Source organism: Astatotilapia calliptera, chromosome 7, assembly GCF_964374335.1.
Source record: "Astatotilapia calliptera chromosome 7, fAstCal68.1, whole genome shotgun sequence".
In the NCBI taxonomy this organism is placed as follows: Eukaryota; Metazoa; Chordata; class Actinopteri; order Cichliformes; family Cichlidae; genus Astatotilapia; species Astatotilapia calliptera.
The window spans coordinates 56,656,332-56,682,865 of NC_137428.1; the positions used below are offsets into that span (position 1 = coordinate 56,656,332).

At 42.3% G+C, this 26,534-nt stretch overlaps 4 protein-coding genes and 1 long non-coding RNA gene across 5 annotated transcripts in view; 4 read left to right on the forward strand and 1 right to left on the reverse strand.

Moving 5' to 3' along the window:
* The first annotated feature begins 2,015 nt into the window (after positions 1-2,015).
* Positions 2,016-4,997, forward strand: nr2e3 (nuclear receptor subfamily 2, group E, member 3). The gene is made up of 9 exons (XM_026177076.2): positions 2,016-2,168; positions 2,287-2,379; positions 2,648-2,792; positions 2,896-2,999; positions 3,113-3,376; positions 3,537-3,721; positions 3,841-4,081; positions 4,165-4,270; positions 4,398-4,997. Exons 2-9 carry the CDS (start codon positions 2,292-2,294, stop codon positions 4,528-4,530), a joined length of 1,266 nt encoding a protein of 421 aa, XP_026032861.1. The 5' UTR covers positions 2,016-2,168; positions 2,287-2,291; the 3' UTR covers positions 4,531-4,997.
* A 909-nt stretch (positions 4,998-5,906) lies between these two features.
* On the forward strand, positions 5,907-8,793 carry stoml1 (stomatin (EPB72)-like 1). The gene is made up of 7 exons (XM_026175858.2): positions 5,907-6,227; positions 6,578-6,684; positions 6,767-6,916; positions 7,588-7,791; positions 7,873-8,080; positions 8,156-8,356; positions 8,455-8,793. Exons 1-7 carry the CDS (start codon positions 6,086-6,088, stop codon positions 8,658-8,660), a joined length of 1,218 nt encoding a protein of 405 aa, XP_026031643.1. The 5' UTR covers positions 5,907-6,085; the 3' UTR covers positions 8,661-8,793.
* A 131-nt stretch (positions 8,794-8,924) lies between these two features.
* cyp11a1.2 (cytochrome P450 family 11 subfamily A member 1, tandem duplicate 2) lies at positions 8,925-11,908 on the forward strand. The gene is made up of 9 exons (XM_026175857.2): positions 8,925-9,339; positions 9,511-9,666; positions 9,797-9,996; positions 10,104-10,307; positions 10,413-10,573; positions 10,656-10,822; positions 10,958-11,036; positions 11,149-11,340; positions 11,427-11,908. The coding sequence occupies exons 1-9, from the start codon at positions 9,068-9,070 to the stop codon at positions 11,547-11,549; spliced, it is 1,554 nt and encodes a 517-aa protein (XP_026031642.2). The 5' UTR covers positions 8,925-9,067; the 3' UTR covers positions 11,550-11,908.
* Positions 11,909-11,915: 7 nt separating this feature from the next.
* On the reverse strand, positions 11,916-14,692 carry ccdc33 (coiled-coil domain containing 33). The gene is made up of 8 exons (XM_026175860.2): positions 14,488-14,692; positions 13,193-13,281; positions 12,961-13,092; positions 12,757-12,847; positions 12,555-12,673; positions 12,385-12,450; positions 12,183-12,299; positions 11,916-12,099 (listed from the first exon to the last, which is right to left on the reverse strand). The coding sequence occupies exons 1-8, from the start codon at positions 14,657-14,659 to the stop codon at positions 12,028-12,030; spliced, it is 858 nt and encodes a 285-aa protein (XP_026031645.2). The 5' UTR covers positions 14,660-14,692; the 3' UTR covers positions 11,916-12,027.
* A 264-nt stretch (positions 14,693-14,956) lies between these two features.
* LOC145429810 (uncharacterized) overlaps positions 14,957-26,534 on the forward strand; it is a 28,695-nt gene continuing 17,117 nt past the window's right edge. The window contains exons 1-2 of the long non-coding RNA XR_013910144.1: positions 14,957-15,089; positions 15,190-15,276. This is a non-coding gene — a long non-coding RNA (uncharacterized LOC145429810). The remainder of the gene's footprint in view (positions 15,090-15,189; positions 15,277-26,534) is intronic.

Sequence of the window (26,534 nt, forward strand, 5' to 3'; positions counted from 1 at the left end):
GCACTTATACTAAGCTCTTTCTAAATATTTCTTGTGTCTTTCAGTCATTGTCCAAACAGAGTCAGAGTTGAAGGTCACTGACACTCAAAAAGTTCCCACTTCATCACCACCAAAGAATCCAAACGAATCACCCCTCCTATCATATGAGCTTGATGCCATTTTTCATCAAGGACATCTGACAGCTCTTTCTGACCCAGGCAGTCACCTCCAACTTAATTTTGTTTGCCGGTACAACTTCCTTACCAGTCTTTCCCTTCTAATGTCCTGTCTCCCTCCCTTCAAACCCTGATGGGCAGCGTGGGCTCTTCTCCTGATTTTATTTTATTCTGGTTAGAATCAGTTTGAAAAAATTTTTTAAGAATTTTTTTTTTTGCCTTTTGTAGAAAAAAGGTTTATTTAGTTGTTCATTCTCTCGTAAGCTGATGGTAACATAACTGACAAAAGGTTTTGTAATTATCATTTAGTCTTTTCATATAATTTCACAAGCTACCACAGCGTGTCAACCTGTGAGTGTTATAGGTTCTGGGTTTACGTGGCCCCATGTGCACAACCATAATTTGAAGACGACCCATGCTTAATCCATTTATACACCAGTTTAGGGCAACAAAAAGAGCTCTGTTTTCAATGCTATGTTGGTCTCTTAAATTCAAGAGTGACTGACATTATATAATTCAGTCTATGGAGACTGTAGGAATCATTAGTATTAGTGTCTTTGTTATGGTGTTATATGTGGTCAGCTATATGCAATATTCAATACAGAAAATAGTGTGCAGATTTCTTTAGATTTTTGAGAGATGAGAATTTCCATAAAGCCATTCAAGGCAAGAAAGGATTCATTTGAGTTAATCTAGTTCAAATTTTCTTAAAAATAAGTTGCATCACTCAATTAGGCAGACGGGGGCTTCAGAGAAAAGCCACCATATGGCAGTAAATTGGAATTAAGGTTCAACCCTTTGCTGCTCTTTCAATCTTTGTGCTAATTCTTTTTCTTCTCATTATGCTCTTTCGTGACCCCTCACCCAGAAGGAGATCACATTTCATTGAAGGTTAAGCTCTTTTGCTAATTTGGGGTGGCTATCTTCTCTTGAGGTTGTAATGTCATTGACAGAGCCAATATGGCACAGAAGGAACATCTTAATTCTGGTATAAAACAAAGCAAAACAAGACAGTCTGCTGCTAATGAGCACTAATATAATAGTTTGCCTGTTGGCTGTTGCTAGCACGAAATTTCTTCTGCAAATCATCCTTACAGTGACATTCATACAATCCTTGCAGCGCAGAACTGTAGTGCCATAAGGCTAAACTGCATCTCTGAACACATGAGCAAATAAACCAACACTGATGTTTTTAGGGAGAAAAAGTTGCTGTCTTGTAATATCATTTGGCACGATACAGCCAGACTAATTATAGTAATGTGGGAACATCGTTCACAGCAGAACAGAACAAAACAGGATGGGAAGAAAACAATCTAAGAGAAAATTCTGTTTTTTATATAGTGCCAAATCACAAGAGCAGTCCCCTCAATGCACTTTAAATTGGAAATAAACAATAACTAATGATTAGATGTCGAGTGCTGTAGAAACACTCAGTGCATCATGGGACACCCCCAGCAGCCTAGGCCTATTGCAGCATAACTAAGAGTGGATTCAGGATCACCTGTTCCAGCCCTGCTTTGTCAAAAAGGAATGTTTTAAGCCTAATCTTGGGTGACTGTCTCCCAAATTCAAACTGGGAGCTGGTTCCATAGAAGAGGGACCTGAAAGCTAAAGACTCTGCCTCCCATCCTACTTTTAAATATTCTAGGAACCACAACTAACAAAATAACCAGAGAGAGACAGAAAGAAGGAGCGAGAGAGGAAAGAGGAATGAATATACTTAGTGCCTGTAAGTGGTGTGACTGATTGATTTACCCTTATAGACGGTAAAGATTAAGAGGATGACAAATCAGCATTTGCTTACACAGCGCCCAGTGCTAATCTCCCTGTTTTCCTCCAGACGACTCAAGCTCTCACACTCATTCTGGAGAGAGAGAAAGAAAGAAGACGGCGAGTTGTATCTCCCTTGACCCCACCTTCATCAGATTTAAGCAGTACAAGAACATCAGCACTGTATCCAGATCACTCAACAAGGCTTATTCTTTAAGGAGCTTCCCTGAAGCTTTCTGTGAGGTAGTGTAAAGAAAAAACTTTTGATGAGCATGTTTTTGGGAAAATTGTGGCCAGTACTTTATCACAGAAAACAGTTCATGCAAAACAGGAAGTCATCTTATGTTTATATGTCTTTCAGTAAGGATGGAGGAGCAGATTTCAAAGATGAACATGTTTTCATCGGACACCTTGAAGGACTTCACGCAACAGAGCACAGACGGAGCTCAATCAGGTGAGCCAATACTTACAAATTACTACAAATGTGCAAGATTTTAGAAAGCTTAGATGATGATTGTTAAAGGCTTCTCAGTACAGCAGACTAGACTCATAATTAATGCTCACAAAGTTTTAAATACATAGATTTACACACAGAATCTGACACAAAGCTCAAAATGCGTAAAAGAGTGAGCTAATTTTACATCAGTCTGTAGTTAAAATAGCGTTGGTGCTCAAAAGAATCTGAAATTATTTTAAGTATTTCTACTATCTATTCTCTACAGAAAAAGGTCTGCGTAAATCGTTTGGCCAAGGCCTGCTTTGTAAAGTTTGCTCTGACTCAAGCAGTGGCAAACACTATGGCATCTTTGCCTGTAACGGCTGCAGCGGCTTCTTCAAGCGCAGTGTGAGGAGAAGACTCGTCTATAGGTGGGCAAGTGGCTCTGTGAAAGGCAGCTGTACATAACAGGAAAACAATCATATGACAATTAAGGAAGTGCATTTGAACTCCATCTGTGTCTTTATTTCATAGGTGTCAGGCTGGAAATGGCAGGTGCCCTGTTGACAAAGCGCATCGAAACCAGTGCCAAGCTTGTCGATTAAAGAAGTGCCTCCAGGCTGGCATGAACAAAGATGGTGAGAAACTCAGAAAAAGCAGACCTTGTAGATATTATCTGTGCGTATTGATATGAAATACCTAAAGCCTCACTGTGAGATGGTGTAGCTTTTCCTGTGCTTTGTTGTGGCAGCTGTGCAGAATGAGCGACAGCCTCGAAGCACAGCTCACGTCAGTCCGGACTCTATAAATGTCGAAACCAAAAAGGAGCACCTGGTCACCACGCAAGCGCTCAGCCCCTCTGACACCTACTCAGCAGTCATCTCCAGGCCTTTGGTCACGTCGTCAGCTCCAATTTCTGCCACAGTAAAACTTTGCAGCAACATAAGTAACAACCACCGCTTTATGGTCAGCCTGCTGACTGCAGAGACCTGTGCAAAACTGGAGCCAGAGGACGGTAAGATCAAATGAAAGAGGTAAAATAACTTGGAAGAAAGAGGTGTAAACCTATTTGTCTTGAAATGAGTAAAAATATTTTGAAAACAGACTTTTTGATTTGACTTTACGGTGTGGGATATTTGGATTGTAATGCCTATGTCTCTTTTTCTGCTACACAGTGGAGGAAAATATTGATGTGACAACAAATTCAGAGAGGGACCTCACTCCCTTCGACAGCCGTTTGTCCCCTTATACCTCCAGCTGTCCAGAGAATGTGTATGAGACATCGGCACGACTCCTCTTCATGTCAGTCAAGTGGGCAAAAAATCTGCCTGTGTTTGCTCACTTGCCATTTCGTGACCAGGTGAGGCCTGTAGACAGATATTTTTTCTTTGTGTATTTGCATCTTAAAATGTTTTTTTTAACATATATGGATAGTGTGTGAGACTAATGAGATGCTCAACATTTCTGTGAAATCCTCAGGTGATTCTTCTTGAAGAAGCTTGGAGTGAGATGTTCCTCCTGTGTGCCATCCAGTGGTCTCTGCCCATGGACAGCTGTCCTCTTTTGTCTCTGCCAGACCTTTCTACCCCACAGCAAGCCAATATCAACCTTCTTACTGCTGACCTGCAGATCTTAGAAGAAGTCTTTAGTCGCTTTAAAGCCCTGACTGTTGACCCGACAGAATTTGCCTGTCTGAAGGCCATTGTGCTGTTTAAGCCAGGTAAGGAATCACTGATGCAGCGATGGTAGTCACTGATTTCTGGATCACCAAACCGATGTCTGCTGTTTGAATCTCCCACGCAGAGGTACGCAACCTTAAAGATCCAGAACAGGTGGAGAATCTGCAGGCCCAGTCACAGGTGCTGCTGGGTCAGCACATCCATTCAGTGTATCCCAACCAGGGTGCCAGGTAACTGCACTTTCTTTTCTAACAAAATACCACAAAATCTTCAAACATAATAACAGCTGGAGAATGTCAAATCTCTCCCCCCCACAGAAACATTTAGCTCGCACTCTTTTTGTTTTTGTCCAACAAGGTTTGGGAGATTAATTCTTCTGCTGCCTTCCCTCCGCTTTGTGAATTCAGAGAAGATCGCTAAGCTGTTCTTTCAGAGGACCATTGGCAGCACACCCATGGAGAAGCTGCTGTGTGACATGTTCAAAAACTAAGCACACGGAGGAAAACTTCCTGCAAGCTGTGTGACTGTGTAATTCATGCATTCTGCTGATGACTTCTTTCATGTTTAATGCAAAAAAGCCTTTATGACAAAAGATATTTTGACATATTACTGTTTGAAAAACACAGTCATGAATGGATCAGAGACATTTATGTGAAACTGTGCTTTTTTTCCTCAAGACAAAGGCAACTTCTGGTTATGGCATTCTATTAAAGCACATTTTTCTGTTAAGTTACAACCACAAAGTCGTCTTGTGAAGCTTACAGCTAGACTTAATCATTCAGCGTACTGAGTAACAAGCGAAATAACAGTACATGCCAGCAAACATGTTTTTAAATGTTTTAAATGTCTATAAATATGAAGTTGTATTGTCAAGTATAATGATTTCTGGGATTTTTTTTTTCTATTTGATTCAAATAGAGTAAATAAATAATGCAATAAACACTATAAAATATAGAATTCAGCATAAAAAGTATTCATCTTTTGAGAAGAACATGTATAACACATGTTTGAAACAGAAACCAAAGAGCTCTGATAGGTTTATCTTCCAACTGTTTTGTGACCATCATTTTCTTTGTTGAATTGTATTAAATGTATCAGGTTGTTCTAGATGGTCTGAAAAATATTAAAAGTATGACACAGAAAGAGAAAACCATATTTATACTGGGTAAAAGATAATTATATCCACAGGTGCAACAGCTCTGTGGTAGGCCACGTTTTGTACGAGAGCAAACAGAGCATCACATTCTCATGCATACATATCATATCATATATATGTATGCATATCATATCATACATTTGTTTAGAACACTACTTCAGATACATAATTTAAAAGTTGATTTGTACAAATGAGTAATATAGGGGTGAGGCAGTGCAGTATATTTGTTCATTTTTCTTATTATTATCATTATGTTAATATTGTGCATAGTACCTTCAAAATAAAAGAGATAACATTTAATTCATAAGGAAAATGTATAGTGCATAAAAATAGGCTTTGGGGTCAAGACAAAAAACTGTGACTCGAACATATAGTGGAGTACTTTTAATATGTCCATGTTACTTTAACAGATGGATTATAAACATGCAGTGTAATGCATCTACCCCCCCACCCCCATTTTTGCACATGTCGAGGAGCGTGTCAGGCTACATTTCAACCTTGAACCTAATGAGAGGAGGGGCTTCACCTACCTTTAGAATGTGAGGGACCCAAATTGCAGAAGACCTGCAAAATTGCAAAATGAATTTATTTAATTAATTATTTAATAATGTTTTTATTGAATATATGTTTTCACTTGTGGGTTTATCGGGATTATCGCCCACAATCCAGAGGACGGCGCTAATGCGCCTAAAGGCTATTTGACAGCCTCCGTGGCAGAAGAGGAAGAAGCAGAGGCGTAGCAAAACAAAAACACGGAAGCGCATCAGGATAGTGAGCTAAAGTAAAAGTGTATGAAAACAAAGTTTTTGGCGCGCTGACATTTGCACGGTGCCCGATAAACAGTATGAAGGTGCATTAATTAGGCGATAGCAATTATTTCAAATTACCAATGTTTAAAAACTCGTATCGCCTGCTCCCTCAAAGGGACTTCAGCACTCCGAGGACTCCTGGTCTGTTTGTGGACTCTAACAACTACCACAAAGGCCTTTCGTTTGACTACATCCCCAATGTTACTGAAAACGACTTCACAGGTAGGACACTAGTTAACACGAGCTGGTTTAGGGGGACATAATTTGTGGTTTAGGGTACGATTGTTATTCACTTCAAAGAGAAAGTAAGACAGACACTTAACTTCTTTTTCGTCAACATAAGTTATATCAAAATACACAAAGAATATAATGAAATGTCTCATATATTAGAGGTGGGAATCATCAGACAGCCCACGATATGACATTATCACAATACTTTAGTCATTTGTTCCTATATTTCATATACTTTAGCATACTAGCACACTTTGTACACTGCATAGCTCTGGTGCGAGTGACTTAACTTGACCATCAGTAATGAAAATAACCCCTTCTTGGGGTTTCTTCCCTTTTAGACACCTCCCAGGGATGGTTGTCGTGGATCTGCAACCTAGTTGTCATCTCCCTGGTCTACATCTGCACCTTTTTAACCTTTCCAATAACGGGATGGTTTGTACTGAAAGTAAGTTTGGCTTAAAATTGCACCCATAGCATCTCCACTCACTTGTTGAGAATAAACAATGTTTTTTTTTTTTCCAATTCAGACTGTGCCAAACTACCAGAGGATAGTAGTGTTTCGTCTCGGTCGAATATGTCCTCCAAAGGGCCCTGGTATCGTCCTTGTGCTGCCTCTCATTGATCAGTGGCAGAAAGTAGATCTGCGCACCCGTGCTTTCAACATCCCCCCTTGCCAGGTAAACTGCCAGACATGCTATTATTGGTATAGCTGGCCTGTGGCATTTAAAAAGATAAATAAAAAGATGTTTCAGCATGTTTGTTAAACATGGTTTTGATAGTCTTTTGGATGAGACCCACTCTGCCCATATACATGTACAGTACATGATAATTAATAGCTAAAGAAGTGTTACATTATATCTTTTTATCCTTAAGCCACAGGAGAGGTTAGCATAGGATGAAATACATGATCTGTGTGCCGTTGTTTCCTGGTTTCTGATTGCATAAGATCAGCTGATTTTTCTGCTCTTGCCACACTGTAACACAACACTTTTGAATTCTGATACTGGTAAAACACATCTTATACGCATCATTTACCATTTAAAAATGTTTTAAAAGCAGTAACTTCAGTTCCATGAAATTTATTTTGTGTGTGCTGGAGATAATTTTTTCCTTCTCATATGGCTTAGCCTGTCATTCTTACCTTTAATACACTTAAAAAAAAGACAAAAACAATTCAAACTTCAAGTTGATGGCATAATTTATATTCAATTGAGCTTCAGATTTTTGCAAAGCCATTCCTCTTAGGAGCTGTGAATGTTATTTATTTAAGAGGAGATGCTTATGTACTAATTCGTTTGCCAGTTTGGCTTCATGTAAGTTCAGCTGTCAGTACACTGTGCTGTTATAGGTGACTACTCGGGATGGTGGTGTGTTGTCAGTGGGAGCAGACATCCAGTTCAGGATCTGGAACCCAGTCTTGTCAGTGGTGTCAGTCCAGGATCTCAATGCTTCCACCAGAATGACGGCACAGAAGGCTTTGACCCACAGCCTGGCCAAGAAGACCGTCAGGGAGATTCAAACTGAGAGAGTGAAATTAGGGGAATATCTTGGGGTGAGGACACGCTTTAGCTACTCTGTGCTGATTTCTTTTGCTGTATCAGTTCATGTTTACATTCATGCTTCATGTTTACAGATGGACATAAACGAGATGACTCGTCCTTGGGGGCTGGAGGTGGATAGAGTAGAGCTTACCCTTGGTTCTCTACTGAAAGCCCCAGAGGACAGCCCCTCTGCCCCCCTGATTATGCCCTCTGCACCTGGACTTGAAGGCCTCACTGGCCCCATTCAGCAGTTGGCCATGCACTTTCTGAGCCACGGTGCCACATCACGGCCTCAGCAGGGTAAGACAGAACACTTAAAAAATCTTCTTGCATCTTTTCCATAATTAGTGCTGTAATCTTCACCTCTTTCTTCAGAGGACAGCATAGCATTTACGGATGAGCTCAGCAGTGCTGCCGAGTCTGTCACTGCCACACCAGGTTGTGTTGAAGAGCTGCTCAGCAAAGTCAAGCTGCTCCTCTCTGAGTCTTTGGTCCGCCAGGTTGGGGCCTGTTATCAGTTTGACATCAGCTCAGGAGATGGACAACAGCGCCGTTACTATGTGGATCTGAGCCAAGGTGATAAATGTCATGATTATGGAATTTTTACTTGGCGCTAAATGTGTGTACGAAAACATAAAAAAAATGAAATCTGTCTATTTCTCTTTGTACTTTAGGTAGCGGTGCAGCTGGGGAAGGGTCCTTGTGTCGAGAACCAGATGTAACCCTGAATATGAGTGACTGTGACCTTCTGGACATGTTTCAGGGTGAACTGCGACCAATAGCTGCTTTTACAAGTGGCAGACTTAAAGTCCAGGGAGACATTAAAACAGCCATGAAGCTGGAAGAACTCATAAAGCTACTTAAGAAACATCAACTATAGTACATTTTAATTAATTTATTAAATCTTTAATTTTAACTATAAACTGTGTTTTTCATGTATGCTGTGACTGAATTTCTGTAATATTCTTATAATTTCTCACAAATTCCAAGTAAATGCTTGTTTACAAAGATAACGTGCTTTCTGAAGGTTATTTTATGCAACACTGTTTGAAACATGATTATAAAAAGAGCTGTGAAACTAGATAAAAGCTTCAGTAATGCGGCAGAGCTGTCATAATCAGTTCTTTGGTCTATTCTGTGAGGTTCAACTAGAAAGCCTTGATCAGGGCAGAAAGGGGGGCCGACTCTATAGACCAGCCTCTCGCCTCCCTTTTTGCACCAGGTGTCCTTGGCAGAGCCAGAGTAGTTGCTGAAGGTGGAGCAGAGTGAGCATTTTTTGTTGTTCAGATGGCCAAGTGGAGTGTTTGGCGTAGCCCTGTGACGCTGCCGCTGTGCTGGGCAGAGGAGCTTACAGCAACAGGTGTGCGCTGCAGCAGCAGCATGCCGGTGATCAGACAGGCATGCTCGGAAAGCAGCAGCGTCGTCAGGCCTTTCAATGAAGTTCCTGGACTGTGGAAGAATGGCTGGGTTAACTTGTACAATTTCTGGAAGTTGGATGGCTTCAGAAATCTTCACCGCCTCACGTTGCAGAACTTCAACACTTTTGGACCTATTTACAGGTAAAGGAGTCCAGGCTGTTTGATTCGTTCTACATAAAATGAAAAAATTACTGCACATGGCTGACCAAAACGTGATGGGTTTTAAGAAAACAAAAAAACAAACCTGTAACCTACAATTTCCAAGGTCAAATGTTCATCTCACAATTTCTTTTCTTGTTTTCTGTATGGCAGAGAAAAAATAGGTTCTTATGAAAGTGTAAATATCATCAACCCCGAGGATGCTGCCATCCTCTTCAAAGCAGAGGGCCATTATCCTAAAAGGCTGAAGGTTGAACCATGGACATCATACAGAGATTACAGAAATCGCAAATATGGAGTTCTTCTTAAGTACGTCCTGTTACTGTCCTCTTCCAACTCTTCCACTATTCAGACACTTTGACAAAACCAGTCTCTTCAGTAAGCATTACCAGTGTTAGCTAAATACTTTAAAATAATTACAAATCTGATTGTCACACAGGAATGGAGAAGACTGGAGATCAAACCGTGTGATTCTCAACAAGGAGGTGATTTCCTTGAAGATGCTGGAAAACTTTGTGCCTTTGCTGGATGAAGTGGGCCAGGATTTTGTGGCCAGAGTTCACAAGAAGATCAAGCGAACTGGCCAGAACAAGTGGACCACTGACCTCTCTCAAGAACTCTTTAAATATGCATTAGAATGTAAGACTAACATTTATTTAAAATATTCAATTCTAATTATTCCTGCCTTTTTTAAACTCAATCACACATCACTTGTTTCTATCTCATGTTTGTTTTGTCCAATATAGCGGTGAGCTCAGTGCTGTATGGTGAGCGTCTGGGTTTGATGCTGGACTACATTGACCCAGAAGCTCAGCATTTCATTGACTGCATCACCCTTATGTTCAAGACTACCTCGCCCATGCTGTACATACCTCCTGCTCTCTTGAAGCAGACTGGATCAAAGGTGTGGCGCGACCACGTGGAGGCCTGGGATGGCATATTCAACCACGGTGGGACACATAGGTTGAAAATTTAATTCTGAAATTTCAAAATACAGTTTTTGCTTTTACTGTGGTGCAATTTCTTGTTTCATTTCTGTCCTTTCGTTGCATCAGCGGACCGCTGTATCCAGAACATCTACAAGAAGCTACATCAGGATGCAGGCACTCCAAAGAAATACCCAGGAGTCCTGGCAAGCCTGCTCATGCTGGACAAGCTGTCCATTGAAGACATCAAAGCCAGTGTCACTGAACTGATGGCGGGTGGAGTAGATACAGTAAGGAGAAAAAAAAATTTAAGTATGAGGAACTGTGTGACTGTTATCCAGATTTTTAAGGCTGCTTCTGGTTGTGTTACAGACTTCTATAACGCTTCTGTGGACGTTGTATGAATTAGCCAGGCACCCCAACCTCCAGGAGGAGCTCAGGGCAGAGGTGGCTGCAGCTCGGGCCGAAAGTCAGGGAGACTTGCTGGAGATGCTGAAGCGGATCCCTTTGGTCAAAGGTGCTCTGAAGGAAACACTCAGGTGACTGAAACACATGTTCAAGACATTTAAGATAAGACCAGAAAAGATACACTTTATCAGAATGAACTTTTGCAATTCTCTTAGTTCATTAGTTTGTGTTTCTTTTATAAAAGTGGTTTTCTTTCTGTGTCTCAGGTTGCATCCGGTGGCAGTGAACTTGCAAAGATACATAGCAGAAGACATAATTATTCAAAACTATCACATCCCAGCTGGGGTAGGAGGCACAAAAACATATAAATGATGTATTTATATTTGAGTATTTGACCATTTTCATACAAACTGTCATGCATGTTGTTGTGTCTGTATATGTCTGTATGTGTATTCAGACTCTGGTCCAATTAGGGCTGTATGCTATGGGAAGACACCCCAAGGTGTTTTTTCGTCCGGAGCAGTATAAGCCCTCTCGCTGGCTGAGGACCGAGACCCACTACTTCAGAAGTCTGGGCTTCGGCTTTGGGCCCCGTCAGTGTTTAGGACGAAGAATAGCTGAAGCAGAGATGCAACTCTTTCTTATCCACGTAAGATATAAAGAAAATAATCAGCAGTATTTCCATATATATGTGGCACACTGACATCATACAAACTGTCTGTGCTACCTTTGCAGATTCTCGAGAACTTCAGAGTGGAGAAACAGCAACATGTGGAAGTAAAGAGCACCTTTGAGCTAATTCTCGTGCCAGACAAGCCCATAATATTGACTCTGAAACCTGTACAAGCAAGTCAGTAACATCGCGTTTGATGAAATTAACTGTAAACGGCTTCACAAAACTCCACAATATGAACAACAAATGAAAATCTTCCAACCTTAGAGTTGTAGGGAGAGCAAGAAAAACACAGGAAGGAAGGAATAAGTTAAAGAGATACTGAGGTAAAAACCTCAGTTTTTACCTCAGTATCTCTATAGCTAGACAACAAAGTAATGATACATATTGTAGATTGCTTAGTGAAAAATGTGATTACTAAGGGACATGTACTATGTGTGTGAAATATACTAAAAATCAGGAATGCATTGTGCAAATTTATTCCACTTGTACTTGGCAAAAATTTTCATTTATGTACCAATGATGAATAAAAAAATACAACTGATACAAAGTATCTGTTTTTATATGTAATTGTCTATGGTTTACATTTTAAACACACTTTTTCAGATTAAATCATCACATTTGAATTAGATCTAAATTTTAAATCACAGACTCTGTGTCCCATCAACAGTTCAATTCATTTGCAGGTCTTTTTACAGGTTTTGCTTCTGCTGTCCTCTTTGCTGGTATAAGGAGCTGTAGGAAGTAACATGCAGTATTTGAGAATATTAAATCCCTTCATACCATAATTATATGGAGAAGGGTGAGGCCTGACTGACCGAAGGAACATTTTGAAGGATTGCTGTGGATGTCCGGATGAAGCCGTGCCTGTGCTCGCTCAGTTTGGTCAGCATTTCTTGCTTCTCTCTCCCCCATACTTTAGCGTTCTCCTCCAGCTTTAAAGATGCAAAAGAAGAAAAAAAAATATTTATAAGGAAATAAATAATTAGACCAAGTATATCTTATTTATATTTTCTTAACCTGAGCTTCCAGTGTTTGGATTCGTGCTTCAGCCCTCTCCAATTTATGTCGTAAACTCCATTCCTCCTTGAGTGTAAAAATAGAAAAAAAAATGTCACTTTTAGGAGTTGCGAGGGAAAATTTGGATACTATCATAGTCATTTGCAATATTTAAGGAGTTTAAGAAGTACCTGGTCTGACTGCTGTGTTTTGAGTGGTGCAGGCAGCTGGTGAATCCTTTCCAGCTCTTTTCTGAGACGGCCGTTCTCTGCTGCTAAGGCTGATTTCATTTCCTTCTTTTTAAGGCCATCTTCTCAGCATGAAAGGAGATCAGACACTCCAGTCATTGTCAGTGCTTTTGTGATCATAATTGTTCCCACTGGGTGCACCTACCTCTTTCCATTAGCATCAGCCTTTTGTCACCACGATGAATATTCTTGTCTCTGAGCTTTCCATCTAATGCTTTCTCCATTTTTTCTATGACCTAAAAATAAGGATGGCACAAACATAAATATCCCCACATGCGAATTATAAGCTGCTAGTCACATGAGAAGCATATTCACTGTCATGAAATTAGATTAGTAACAGACTGTTCACCTCTTCCTGCTGTTTCACTGTGGCCTCTAAAGTTGCCATCTTTGCCAAGTGACTCTGGTGATGCTGCAGATCCTTCTGCTCCTGCTGGAGGACTCTGCAGAGCTTTAATAGCTCCTGCTCACTATCATTTTTCTGCACAAAAAAACAATACGAGTTATATAATCAATGGAAAGACACTTTCCTGAGACGTGTTTTTAAAAATATTCATAATGTGTGTGGTGTGTTTTCTAACCCGGATGAGCTCATTCTGCAGATGTTGTATGCGGTCCCTTTGTGTGGCGGCCTTGCTCACCTCACTGGCGAGCTTGAATTTTAGAGTGGCTTAAAAAGAGCAGAACAATCATCAGAACTGCAGAAACTGTCTGTCATCCCTTACTTACAGGGAACGTGTTTTTTGTACATTCACTTAAAAACTCGATCGCTGAGCATATCTAAGTAATGAGTTCGAATTTCACACTAGTTTCAATAACATGTCAGTTTTATGCCATGTGCTTTGGACCAATAATAATCAAAAGATCCATCAATATACTTTTGAATTTGAATGGATCTTTCGGAGGGATGGGAGTTAAATCCTATCCTTTTGCTTTTGATGTTAGCAAAGAGACCTTCTGGAACGTCCTTTCCCCGAGGGCCACAAACTGTCCTTCAGGAGATAAGGGTTGTAGTACACACGGAGCTTATCGTGGTCCATGGCCTGAATAAGCTTCCTTATCACAAAATGACAGTCTGCCTGGGAAAGGACACTCACAAGGATTAACGCATGCTGAGCAGCCTTGGATGTCATGACTTCATCTGCCGAAGAAATGACCTTAAGTCTGTTACGGCACTGAGAGAGAGCTAGCTGGGTGGTAAATTATCTGACTTTAGTGGATCAGCACCTAGTCCTTTATTTGCTCTTAACTTCTTAGGAGTTTAAAATTTTGCTCTGAGACTAAATGATGGTGTGTGGATAATATAAAGCTGAGTAAAACTTAAATGTTAAATTTATTTAAGTGTCAAATCACAACAACAACATCCTCAAGGGACTTTGTATTGTAAGGCGAAGACCCTACAATAACGCAGAGAAAATCCCAACAATCAGACAAACCCCCCATGAAGAAGTAATGGGCAACACTGGGAAGGAAAATTGATGACAGGGGAAATAACTAATGATGAAATGCAGAGTGATGTATAAACACCCAGTGAGTGAAGAAGAAACATTCACGGCATCACGGGAAGCCCCCAGCAGCCTAGGCCTATTGCAGCATAACTAAGGGAGAGTTCAGGGTCACCTGATCCAGCCCCAGCTATAAGCTATAGACTTATAAGCTATATATGCGAAATGGAAAGTTGTAAATCTAATCTTAAAATTAGAGAGGGTGTATATCTCTTGAGTTCAAACTGGGAGCTGGTTCCACAGGAGAGGGGCCTGAAAGCTGAAGGTTCTGGCTCCCATTTTACTTTTAAAACATAAACTCTACTTTTAAATGCCCCCGTGAACCACAAGCTACCAGAGAGTGAAGTTAGAGTGATATATTACTTTTGTACCTATTCGGTCAGCAATTTCAGCCTTGGTCATGACATCAATGTCAGTGTCGGCCAGAAGATCTCGTCCAAGGTCCTGCTGCAGAGACAGATCACTGCGGAGCTGACTGTTTTCTGCCTCCAAAGACAGCACCTGTGTCCTAAGTGTTATTATGTCTTCTGCCATCCTAGACATTGCTGAGCGATAGTTTTCAATCTCCTGATGGTGAAAGAGTGCCTCACATTAGAACATTTTCAGTGGCTTAAAAGCAGAGGTGAGAAGTAATGAAGTACAAATACTTTGTTACTGTACTTAAGTAGAGTACTTAAGAAGTAACCAAGTACAAATAGTAGAATTGTCAGGTATCTGTACTTTATTTGATTATTTATTTTTCAGACAACTTTTTACTTTTACTACCTACATTTTTATACAAATATGCGTATTTTCTACTCCTTACATATGCAAAACAGTCTCGTTACTTTCGGTTCAAAGGTTCATTTATAGCTTATAGGTGGGCCGGAAGGAGTGCAGGTGTCCGCAATTTGTGTTCGCGGTACTTCAGAATCAAGCTAGCGCCACAGAAGAGGAGCGAGCATAACGGAAGTAACGTTTTGTTAAGTGGCAGGTAAGTACAAATTAAACGTTTCTATCAGCAAAAACACGCAAACTTTTTGTGTGCAGTTTGACGCACAGTGTGTCGCTAGCTAAAGGTCTGGATTTCCTAGGGAGAGAAAAGCGTGCGTGATAAATTCAATGAGAGATGGAGGAAGACAGACAGGACGTGAGAGGAAGAAGAGAGGTTGTATTTAAAGGTAAGAAGTGCTCAGTGACTCTGATGAACTGCAAATTTAAAGCTTATATGCAATGTCTTGTTTTGATAGATTATGTGTTTTCATTTTTGTGAAACAAACTAAGCTATACTAACTTTGTGCCATTCAAATGTTGCATGAATATTTGGGGTATTTTGCCCAGGATAAACAGGGTAGCTTGCATTAACGCACCTTGTTGGACTGTATCAAAGTGGCTGTGGTTCTTATGGTTAGAATAAGGTTACATCAAATGCATCAGAGATGAATTTGCATTTAAACTGATGATGCTTAGATTAATTCACTGAATCCTAACTGTATACCAGCTTTATGCTGTCTAGTATAAAGAAACAGTATAGTGTCAGGGGATGGACATCACCCATGGTAGCTTGTGAAAATGCTGACATCTTGTTGAATTCAGTTATGTAAATCCACAAAGAGCAGCAGGTCAGCTGATCACAGCGTGTACACTAAGAAAATCTACTGACGCTCACATTAATTGTTATGAGTTGGAATTCTTTTTCCCACTGAGCCACTACAGAGATCTTAGGATTCCCCCCACCTGTTGAGTCCCACTATAACCAATGACTTACTCGTTTTCCTGTTTAGGTGTGGAGGCAAAGTTACCCTCTACAATGTAGGTAACAGAAAATAGATATTTTTAAAAATTCTCTTTCACTGTTTGTGTCCTACTGGTCTACTACTACTTGCATTGAACCTTATTAGTGCCTGTCAGATCAATAAATGCCATTCTTTTTAGTGCTTATAGTGGCATTTTACTGTCATGCACTGACTGGTGTCAACAATAAATTCACTGGCCTGTAAACAATTTGATATTAGTGGTTATGAGCGAGCGCCACCACTAGATGTCTCCACAAACCCATGTCTTAAGAGAGTAATACAGGATGTATTACCATAGACACACAAACAATTATAGCAGCAAAAGGGATGAACAGGCTTGAACTGGTTTTAAATAGGATAACTGGTAACTTCTGGTTTTCAGATATGCATGTAGCATGAGACACGGGGTATTACTGCAAGCCATAAATGAATGTAATCCATTGACTTGGATGTTCCTCTAATTGATTGGTTAAGGTTTGGTATAATGTATTCATAACTCTGGCTCCTCAAATTCATAAGGGCATACCACTCCATCCTGTAAAGGTGTTTTGTTAGGGGAAATTTAACCGGGGATTTTGCACAAATTTTAGTCGTTTACTCATGCATGCACACACGTTCCTCTCTGAAAGCTGAATTTCTGTAGAAGCGAGCAAAAAATATATATTTCTGGGAAATTCTTTAAAGAAATTTGTTTCTTTAAAGGCTGACAAAATGAGTCTGGGAGGAGAGCTTTTTTATCAAAGCATTTCTTTGTACAAGGCCCCTGGATGTTGTCTAGCAGCGTGCAGGACCCATTGTTCTGTCACATGCTCTTCTATCAAGTTGAATAGCCAGAATTGAATGGAGACAAGAGGCAGGTCCAGCTGTATGTATGAGCAGGGGGGTGACGATTAGGGGATTCCAATCTTGGATGGTGTTGTTGTGTCTCCCATGGGACACAAGGGGTGAAATTGAGCATCTAATTGAAAGGGCAGGGACGAGGTGACAATCATGACTGTAGATGAGATGTCGTCTCTGCTGGGGGCCCAAAGCAGTGTGTGAATGAGAGCTCCCCGTGATGAGTCTGGAAAGTCCTTTTATGTGTTGAAAATAAAAGGGAATCTCTGTCTCTGGCTGGATCCCTTCTATTCTGTATGATATAAAGCCATTAAACAGGTCTGATGTCATGCATAAAGTCACGTCAGGACAGATGTATGACAGCTCGACTGAAACATGAGGATTTCACATTTGGCTGCATTTTATTAACCACATTATTTTACATGTAAAGTATTAATAATCATTGTCTATTAAACTTTAAATATGCACTTTTGCACTGAAAAATACTTGTTGATAAATTAAGCACATATAAAATCTACACCCACAGACAATTTAAGGCAGTGTGCAGACATAATAGTCTGGCTGTAAATAAAACAGGAGAAAATGGCAAGATATTCGAAAAGAAAATGTTATTGGAACACTTTAAGCCTCATCAGCTTAATCCTCCTTCAGTGCAATTACAGTCAAGGAGAAATGTTAATGTATTCATTTTATCTCCAAACTGTGACTGTTTGCTTCATCATCTTCTCATTTCACTGGCCTCTCTGTGTCACTGTTCGCTAACTAAATATGACATAGGATTGCCTCACTGATTGATTGAACAGTTAAGATATTGGTTATGCCTATTCACCTTTGTTTGGAGGTCAGAGATCTCTGCTACGTGGGGATCATCCTCAAAGTCATGCGGAGGGGGCCTAAAGCATGAGAACACAATTGTAGTCTAAATTTAAGTCTTTCATTTACTTTCGAAATAAATCAAATAAATCTGTTTCTCATATATTTTTGCACCGTACCGCATGTGTGGATGAGGAACTTGATACATGCTGTTTATGTTAGGTTTGTTCTCGGTAGAGTCTGCCCTCTCAGCTTTAGTATTCTGGTCTAGCTGGGCAGTGCCTGGAAGCTCAGTCTTTGCTCTGCTGCGAAGCAGCTGATTATCTGGTAGAATCTGTGCCAGGGCATCATGAGATGGGAGATTGTATTTTCCCCTCTGAAACTGTAGAGCACATAGTGTTTGAATGTCACAAATGATTTCCAAACTTGCTCAAAGCTGTTTCAGAAACAAATGTTGTTAAAATCTGTATGAATATCAAACAAGCATCACTTAAAATGCTAATGGTCTCTTTTAACTTCATTTACTGTCCCAGAAACATACAAATTATGCATCATAACTTATTCAGAATAAATGATAAGCCAACCTGAAATGCCCAAAATATGTACTTGTTTGATTGGCCACTCCAGGTTGGCTCTAAAAGCAACTCCTATGATGAAAATGTAGAGCTTTGGACAAAAATGATTTTCTAATTATTCTTTGTCCACTAATCATACCAGTGCTTATAAGTCCAGTCTATATGACACATGCTAACTAGGCAGCTAGTTTACTTGGCTTCACCCCCTGTAAAAGATAAAAGTAGCTGAAGCCAAAGTTTAAGTGCCTCAAACCCGCATTCTTTTTTTTTTTTTATCAAATCCTTTGGTGTCAAAACACATCTTAAAGACTTTAAATCAGTAGTCCATCCATCTTCTTCCGCTTTATCCGGGGCCAGGTCGCGGGGGCAGCAGCCTAAGCAGAGAAGCCCAGACCTTTCTCTCCCCAGCCACCTCCTCTAGCTTATCCGGGGGAACACCAAGGCGTTCCCAGGCCAGCCGAGAGATATAATCTCTCTAGTGTGTCCTGGGTCTGCCCCGGGGCCTCCTCCCGATGGGACATGCCCGGAAAACCTCACCCAGGAGGCGCCCAGGAGGCATCCTTGTCAGATGCCTGAACCACCTCAGCTGGCTCCTTTGATGTGGAGGAGCAGCAGCTCTACTCTGAGCCCCTCCTGGGTGGCTGAACTTCTCACCCTATCTCTAAGGTAGAGGCCAGCCACCCGTCGGAGGAAACTCATTTCCGCTGCTTGTATCCGCGATCTCGTTCTTTCAGTCACTACCCACAGCTCGTGGCCATAGGTGAGGGTAGTGACGTAGATCGACCGGTAAATTGAGAGCTTCGCTTTTACGCTCAGCTCTCTCTTCACCACGGCGGACCGTTGCAGGGTGCGCATCACTGCAGCCGCAACACCAAGCTGTCTGTCGATCTCCGGCTCCCTTCTCCCATAACTGAGGTGCTGATCCTCATTCCTGCTGCGTCGCACTCGGCTGTGAACCATTCCAGTGGTTCTGTTGGCTACATTCATGAAGCCAACAGAACCACATCATCCGCAAAAAACAGAGATGAGATTCCGAGGCCGCCTAAGTGAAAGCCCACCGCCACTTGGCTGCGCCTAGAAATCCTGTCCATAAAAATTATGAACAGAATCGGTGACAAAGGGCAGCCCTGGCGGAGCCCATTACCCACCAGGAACGAGTCCGACTTATTGCGTGCACCTCCCACAGGACACCCCGAGGGACACGTTCGAATGCCTTCTCTAAGTCCACAAAACACAGGTAGACTATTTGGGCAAACTCCCATGCGCCCTCAAGTATCCTTGAGAGGATAAAGAGCTGGTCCAGTGTTCTGCGACCAGGACGAAAACCGCATTGCTCCTCCTGTATCTGAGGTTCGACTAGCGGATGAACTCTCATTTCCAGCACCCTGGCATAGACTTTCCCAGGGAGGCTGAGGAGTGTGATCCCCCTGTAGTTGTAACACACCCTCCGGTCCCACTTCTTAAAAATGGGGACCACCCATTTTTCTGACAGTCTTGTCTGCCAGTCCAGGGGTACTGCCCCTGATCTCCACGCAACATTGTAGAGGTTTTTCAACCAGGACAGCCGTACAACATCCAGAGCCTTCAGGAACTCGAGGCGGACCTCATCCACACCAGTGGCTCTGCCACCAAGGAGTTGTTTAAGTGACCTCCCCCCCAGAAATTGGCGGGTCATCCCCCTCATCCCCAGACTCTGTTTCCTCCTCGGAAGACATGTCAGTGGGATCAAGGAGGTCCTTGAAGTATTCCTTCCACCGCCAGACAATTTTCTCAGTCAAATTCAGCAGCGCTCCAACAGCACTATACACAGTGCAGGTAGAGCACCGGTTTCCCCTCCTGAGATGCCTGACGGTTTGTCAGAATCTCTTCGAGGCAGTCCGAAAGTCTTTTTCCATGGCCTCTCCGAACTCCTCCCACACCCGAGTTTTTGCTTCAGCCACTGCCCGACCCGCATTCCGCTTGGCCTGTCGGTACCTGTCAGCTGCCAAAGTCCCAGAGGCTAACCAAGCCCGATAGGACTCCTTCTTCAGCTTGGTGGCTCCCTTCACCTCTGGTGTCCACCATTTGGTTTGGGGGTTACCACCACGACAGGCACCAACCACCTTACGGCCGCAGCTTAATGCAGCAGCAGGAGATGCTGAACATGGTCCATTCAGACTTAATATCTTCAGTCTCCCTCGGAATGCTGTTGAAGCTCTGCCGGAGGTGTGCGTTGAAGATCTCACGGACGGGGGCCTCTGCTAGGCGTTCCCAGCACACCCTCGTTTAGGTGCACCGGGTCTGTCCAGCGTCCTCCCCCGCCACCTGATCCAACTCACCACCAGGTGGTGATCAGTTGACAGCTCAGCCCCTCTTTTTACCCGAGTGTCCAGAACATATGGTCACAGGTCTGGTGATATGATTACAAAATCGATCATCGACCTGCGGCCTAGAGCTTCCTGGTGCCATGTGCACTTATGGACACTTATGTTTGAACAAGGTGTTTGTTATGGCCAAACTGTGATTTGCACAGAAGTCCAATAAAAAAACACCGCTTGGGTTCAGATCAGGGAGGTCGTTCCTCCCAATCACACCCCTCCAGGTCTCGCTGTCGTTACCCATGTGAGCATTGAAGTCTCCCAGTAGGACAACAGAGTCTCCAGGTGGAGCACCCTCCAGCACCCCACCCAGGAACTCTAAGAAGGCTGGGTACTCTGAACTGCCACTCGGTGTATAAGCGCAGATGACAGTCAGGACCCGTTCCCCGACCCTAAGGCGCAGGGAACAAACCCTCTCATCCACCAGGAAGAACCCCAACGTACAGGCAGTAAGCCGAGGGGATATTAGAATACCCACCCCAGCCCGTCGCCTTTCACCAGGGACAACTCCAGACTGAGACAGAGTTCAGCCCCTCTCCAGGAGACTGGTTCCAGAGCCCAAGCCATGCGTAGAGGTGAGCCCGACTATATCTAGCCAGTACCTCTCAACCTCATGCACTAACTCAGGCTCCTTCCCCACGAGAGAGGTGACATTCCATGTCCCAATTGCCTGTCTTGGTAGCCGGGGATCAGTCCGCCAGGGCCTCTGCTCCTGGCTGCCACCCGGCACAGAATGCACCCAACCCCTACGGCACCTCCTGCAGGTGGTGGGCCTGCGGGAGGATGGGCCCATGTCCCTTTTTCAGGCTGTGCCCGGCCGGACCCCACGGACTAAGGCCCGACCACCAGATGCTTGCCCTTGGGCACCCTTCACGGGCCTGGCTCCAGGGCGAGGCCCCGGTAACCCTATCCCGGGCAGGGTAAACTGTTCCCTCGATGTTTTCCTCATAAGGGTCTTCTGAATCGCTCTTTGTCTGGTCCCTCACCCAGGACCAATTTGCCATTGGAGATCCTACCAGGGGGAAAAAGCTCCCGGACAACATAGCCCCTGGGATCCCTGGGACACACAAACCCCTCCACCATGATAAGGTAGCAATTCACACATCTTAAAGACTTTAAATCCGTAGTTTCAGGTCTATTTTGTAAATTGTGGGCATTCTGTGAGTCAGAAAAAGGAGGATTATGCTCACTGGCTAATGACCTGTCAGTTAAAGGTTTTTACTCAGTTGTGGTGTCCTTGGTTTCTTTGTCAGATCCACCTCTTGCTAGTCTTGTTCAGTATCAGAACACCAACATGGTGATAGCAAAAACGTTCAACTTGAGACTTTAACCCTTGTATGGTGTTCGGGTCTGTGAGACCCGTGTTCAGTTTTTTTCAAAAGAAAAATTAAACAATTAATTATTTTTTCACGTGTAAATGTGTTGTGTCTTTCCACTCACTCCACTTGATTATAACTGATTTATTTATAACATTTTATATAAAAGAAAAACGAGAAGCACATTAATTCATAAATGTGATCTAACAAAGGTAAAGGGAAAAAATTAACCATGTTTGCTGTTCATATGTCTTGTAATTGGGATGAAGTAAACATCTGTTGAGTAATTTAACATAAAATTGTTTGATAGTGTTAATTTGGAAAGCCAAAACTCTAGCGGGTCCACCAGACCCATGAACACTGGCTGAGTAACAAAAATACGAACACCACACAAGGGTTAAAACATGGCTTCAGTAAACAATGAGTAATGTCACCATAATGTCTATGACTGAACTTTTTCTTATATGAGTGACTGAAGTATTAGTCACAGACTGTTTGTAAGGGTTTTGTGGACATGGCATTGGGAAACCCTTGATCGTAAGTCAATGATCAACTTTGTCACTGCATCATTTATGGCAGAGTGGACACCCTAATGGAGGGAGGAACTGAGTTGTTGGATCAATTGCCTGGGGAGGACACCGTACAGAGGAATGTGCCTTTAGTGTGTGTGTGTGCGTTGTATTTGCATCTGGTGGAGAGCCATGTTTGGCAGAGCCCCACCTCTCACCACTGGCAGAACTTTGCATTCTAAGGATGGCATGGTCCAAAAGAATGAGATCATGGGTAAAGGCTGTGAGAATGAGCTTTCTCCTAAGAGTATCTGGGCTCTCCCTGAGGATCTCAAAAATCTAGGAAGGGCTTAGAAAAGGAGCCAGATGATTTGGCTCAGTCTTCTGACTAGTAGCCTCCTGGGTGCTTGCTTGAACGTAAAAGTTGTCCCAGGGCAGACTCAGCATGCTGGAGAGATTACATCTGTTGGGTGGCTTGAGAATCCCTTGTCGACTTAGCTGGGGGAGAGAGGTCTTGGCACCTCTGCTTAGACTGCTCCTCCCACAACCCGGAAAAGATAATCCAAAAATTAATGAATTAGTGGATGATTGAAGGAATGGATGGATAGACAAACTGGACCTCTAGGCAGTGATTGTGGTGTTGACCTATTGATAAATTTATAATGTAATATGGCAATTACTATTGTTTATCATCCTGATTGTGCTTATTTGTACTGATGGCACCTTGCGAATAAAGCTAACTAGAGTTACTGATGACTTAATGACGTGGTTCAGGAGTCTACTACTGACAAGCATATAACAGGGTTCATAGGCTCTCCATCTATGATTGGTCTTGACTGTAATTTTTTTTTTTTTTTAAATGGAGCAGAATTCCTCCTAAGTGTCAAAATAAGAAATTTGTGATATTGAAAATAATAGTATGCTAATAACTGGTCTAACAGAAGTTCTGCAAAACAAAAACCCATTCTTCACCACATCATCATGGTCACCTTCATCAAATCTAGTCAGTAGTTTGTGTCAGTGAGAAAAGTTTTCCCCCCAAAACACGTTCTCTACTTCCTAGATATTGAATTGGTCAAATAGAAATGTAAACATTTAAAGGTAAAATTTTTAAATGAAGTAAAAACTGTTACTACTATTATTACAAAGACAACAGCGATATCAACTCTAAAGATGTAGAGCTAGTTTTTGAAAAAACACAAAGGGATGCCAAATGGTCATTGTTATCTGTACGATGGAAAATGCTGAAAACCTTCCCGTGACAATAAGGGAGGACTAAATCAGCGGTCTCCAACCTTTTTCACGCCACGGACCGGTTTATGCCCGACAATATTTTCATGGACCGGCCTTTAATGTGTCGCGGATAAATACAACAAAATAAAACTACCGGTAGTACCGGTACCGAAAAAAAGACGATTTATTCATAACACACGTGAAAAGACCCAGGAAAACCGAGTTAACGATCAAAACGATAACAAAATAACGCTGAAAACCGATAAAAACCCTGAAAATCATACATTTCACACCTGAGCCTCAACTCTCGTGGCCCGGTACCAAACGACTCACGGACCGGTACCGGTCCGAGGCTCGGGGGTTGGGGACCGCTGGACTAAATGACTTCCACAATGGTAGATTTAATGTTATCTAACATTTTTACATAAACTGAAAGCTTTTATCAAAATACATTGTATCTATGACCTTTCTCACTGCACTGTGAGCGAGGCCATTCCACCTCTTCATCACTTGAATATAAATGCTGTTACATCAGTAGGCATACACTACCCACTCCATAACTAGAGAGCTCTCTGTCAATAGCCCTGAAGTCCTTTAAGTGTGAGCATTGCATACGCAGTGTACACTTTCAATGATGACAGTTGCCTGGCAGCGCAAATTCAAAAAAATGGCATTAAATAGAGTCATTATCCATTATCTTTCCACTGACTTGCCCACTAACGCAAATACCTCCACAGTGTCAGAACCTACCTGCACAGCTGCAGATGTGCTGAGTGATTTCATCTTTTTTGACGCCTTCATCCAACACAAAATGTCAGAGTCCTTTAACTGGTGGTGAATGGGAAAGCTGGAGCTTTGACATCAATCAGCTTGTAACCACAACACAAACCTTAGCGACTTCACAGGCAGTGAATTCCCACTATGTACAAAATGCTGTAATATCATGTTTCAGCAGAACTCACAGAAATAGAGTGTTGAGGCTTCAGTTCTTCTCATTAATTCACAGAGGCTTCAGAGACTCACACAAACAATGTATTCATGTACCAAGCTTTTGGCAGCAGCAATATAAAACTAGTGCACATGTAAATGTATCAGTACTTTTTATTCAATAATATTGTACTGGAACTGTTTGTATGTTATTTCTCCAGGCCTATAGGGGGCGCAGGTTTGCACAGTTTGCTATGTTGAGCCAATTAGTCACTAAAAGAAGTGTGATAGGAAGTGTTTGCTCATGAGTGAAGCAAGACATGGCGTGTTTTCCTCTGATCCAAAGCCATCCACTCCGTTAAATCCCTTTGAGTGGCAATATGAGTAAGTTTCTTAATTGTGTTTACCTTTAAGAGAGGGTATATGACATTATTGAAGTGATTTGGAAACTTTTGATGTGTTTTATACGTCCACTTAAGTTCAACCCAAGCTAATGTTTATGTGACATTTCTGTATTCTGTATCATTTCAGTTTCACACTTTTTTGCATTAAATCCTGTCCAAATACAACACGTGCCTGTTCCTTGGAGGAAGTGATGCAAGAGAGAGTTTAGCTGGCTGTGAATCTCAATATAGGACACTGGGTCACATTGGGTGCAACAGTACAGTGAAATCATAGCGCTCTGCGAGGGACGTCGAGTGACAGTTCTACTCTAACATGGAGAAATCAGAGGCTGAAGGTCAAAACGACGAGGAAGCAAGGTCCACTCGCTCAAGAAGGTCCTCAAAGTCTTCAGGAAAACTGACTGTTAGATCATCTGCAGCATGTTCAAGCAGGTCGTCAGCATCAACCCGAGCCAGTATGGCAGCAGCGCGGGCACAAGCAGAAGCTCAAGCAGCAAAAGCCAGATTAGCTTACGCTGAGAAGGAGATGAACATTAAAGTAGAAAAGGCCCGTCTAGAAGCAACTCTGGATGTAATCAACCTCCAAAAGGAAGCAGATGCAGCCTTGGCTAAAGCAGAGGTAATGGAGTCAGCAGCAGCTCAATTTGACAAAGCTGAATCAGGGGAAGAGTGGCCATTGTCACCCCTACAAGTAACCCCAGAGCAAAAAGTGAGTGAATACATAAATAAACACAGCCACACTGACCTGGTTCCAGACATTACATCTCACCATGATGACAGTAAATATCAGAATGAACAATCCAAACAACCAGTAATGTACACACCTCTTTGTCCCAAACAAGAGCCAGTGCAGTACTCATTCATGCCACAAGATGGGGCAGAGAGACGACTACAAAGAGATGTAAGTCCACAGACTCTCCACGATGCATTACAACTGCAGCACGGATTAAGCTCAAATGATAATGCAGACACCATAGCAAGCGACCTCGCCAGATTCTTAGCCAAGAGTCAGCTAATAACTGGAGGGCTGTCTAAATTTGACGACAAGCCAGAAAATTACCTTAGTTGGAAAGCCACATTCCAGAGCACTGTTAGGGACCTTGGTCTAACAGCCACTGAAGAAATCAACCTACTCATTAAGTGGTTAGGCCCAGAGTCTTCTGAACACGCCAAGAGATTAAAAGCAGTCAACATAAAGCATCCACCTGCCGGTCTGAACATGATATGGTTGAGACTAGAGGAATGTTACAGCTCACCAGAAGCAATAGAAAACTCCCTGTTTGCCCGAATACGAGACTTTCCAAAGCTCTCCAGTAAAGAACCACACAAGCTTCGCGACCTATCAGATCTGCTGTGTGAACTCCAAGCTGCAAAGCTAGATGGTTATTTGCCTGGTTTAAGTTACCTCGACACAGCTAGGGGAGTACATCCAATTGTGGAGAAGCTGCCCTTCCATCTTCAAGAGAAGTGGACAATGGTAGGGTCAAAGTTTAAAGAAGACCACAATGTTAGCTTCCCACCATTCTCATTCTTTGTCGAATTTGTGAAACGTCAAGCAAAAGCAAGGAATGATCCAAGCTTTACCACACCTTTCAACACGACTCTTTCCTATGCCAACCACATGTCCAGCTACAGAAAAGAAAAACCGTTAAGTAACCACAACCAAAGGTCA

Bases quoted from the DNA above. Each gene is read 5' to 3' on its own strand.
- cyp11a1.2 (XM_026175857.2), top strand. From the start codon at position 9,068: ATGGCCAAGTGGAGTGTTTGGCGTAGCCCTGTGACGCTGCCGCTGTGC. The intron at 9,340-9,510 runs GTAAAGGAGTCC...TCTGTATGGCAG, and splicing joins ACTTTTGGACCTATTTACAG to AGAAAAAATAGGTTCTTATG. The intron at 11,037-11,148 runs GTAGGAGGCACA...ATGTGTATTCAG, and splicing joins ACTATCACATCCCAGCTGGG to ACTCTGGTCCAATTAGGGCT.
- nr2e3 (XM_026177076.2), top strand. From the start codon at position 2,292: ATGGAGGAGCAGATTTCAAAGATGAACATGTTTTCATCGGACACCTTG. The intron at 2,793-2,895 runs GTGGGCAAGTGG...TTTATTTCATAG, and splicing joins AGGAGAAGACTCGTCTATAG to GTGTCAGGCTGGAAATGGCA. The intron at 3,377-3,536 runs GTAAGATCAAAT...TCTGCTACACAG, and splicing joins AAAACTGGAGCCAGAGGACG to TGGAGGAAAATATTGATGTG.
- ccdc33 (XM_026175860.2), bottom strand. From the start codon at position 14,659: ATGTCTAGGATGGCAGAAGACATAATAACACTTAGGACACAGGTGCTG. The intron at 12,451-12,554 runs GTACTTCTTAAA...TTTACACTCAAG, and splicing joins AAACACAGCAGTCAGACCAG to GAGGAATGGAGTTTACGACA. The intron at 12,300-12,384 runs GTTAAGAAAATA...GCATCTTTAAAG, and splicing joins TCCAAACACTGGAAGCTCAG to CTGGAGGAGAACGCTAAAGT.
- stoml1 (XM_026175858.2), top strand. From the start codon at position 6,086: ATGTTTAAAAACTCGTATCGCCTGCTCCCTCAAAGGGACTTCAGCACT. The intron at 6,917-7,587 runs GTAAACTGCCAG...GTGCTGTTATAG, and splicing joins TCAACATCCCCCCTTGCCAG to GTGACTACTCGGGATGGTGG. The intron at 8,081-8,155 runs GTAAGACAGAAC...CTCTTTCTTCAG, and splicing joins CACATCACGGCCTCAGCAGG to AGGACAGCATAGCATTTACG.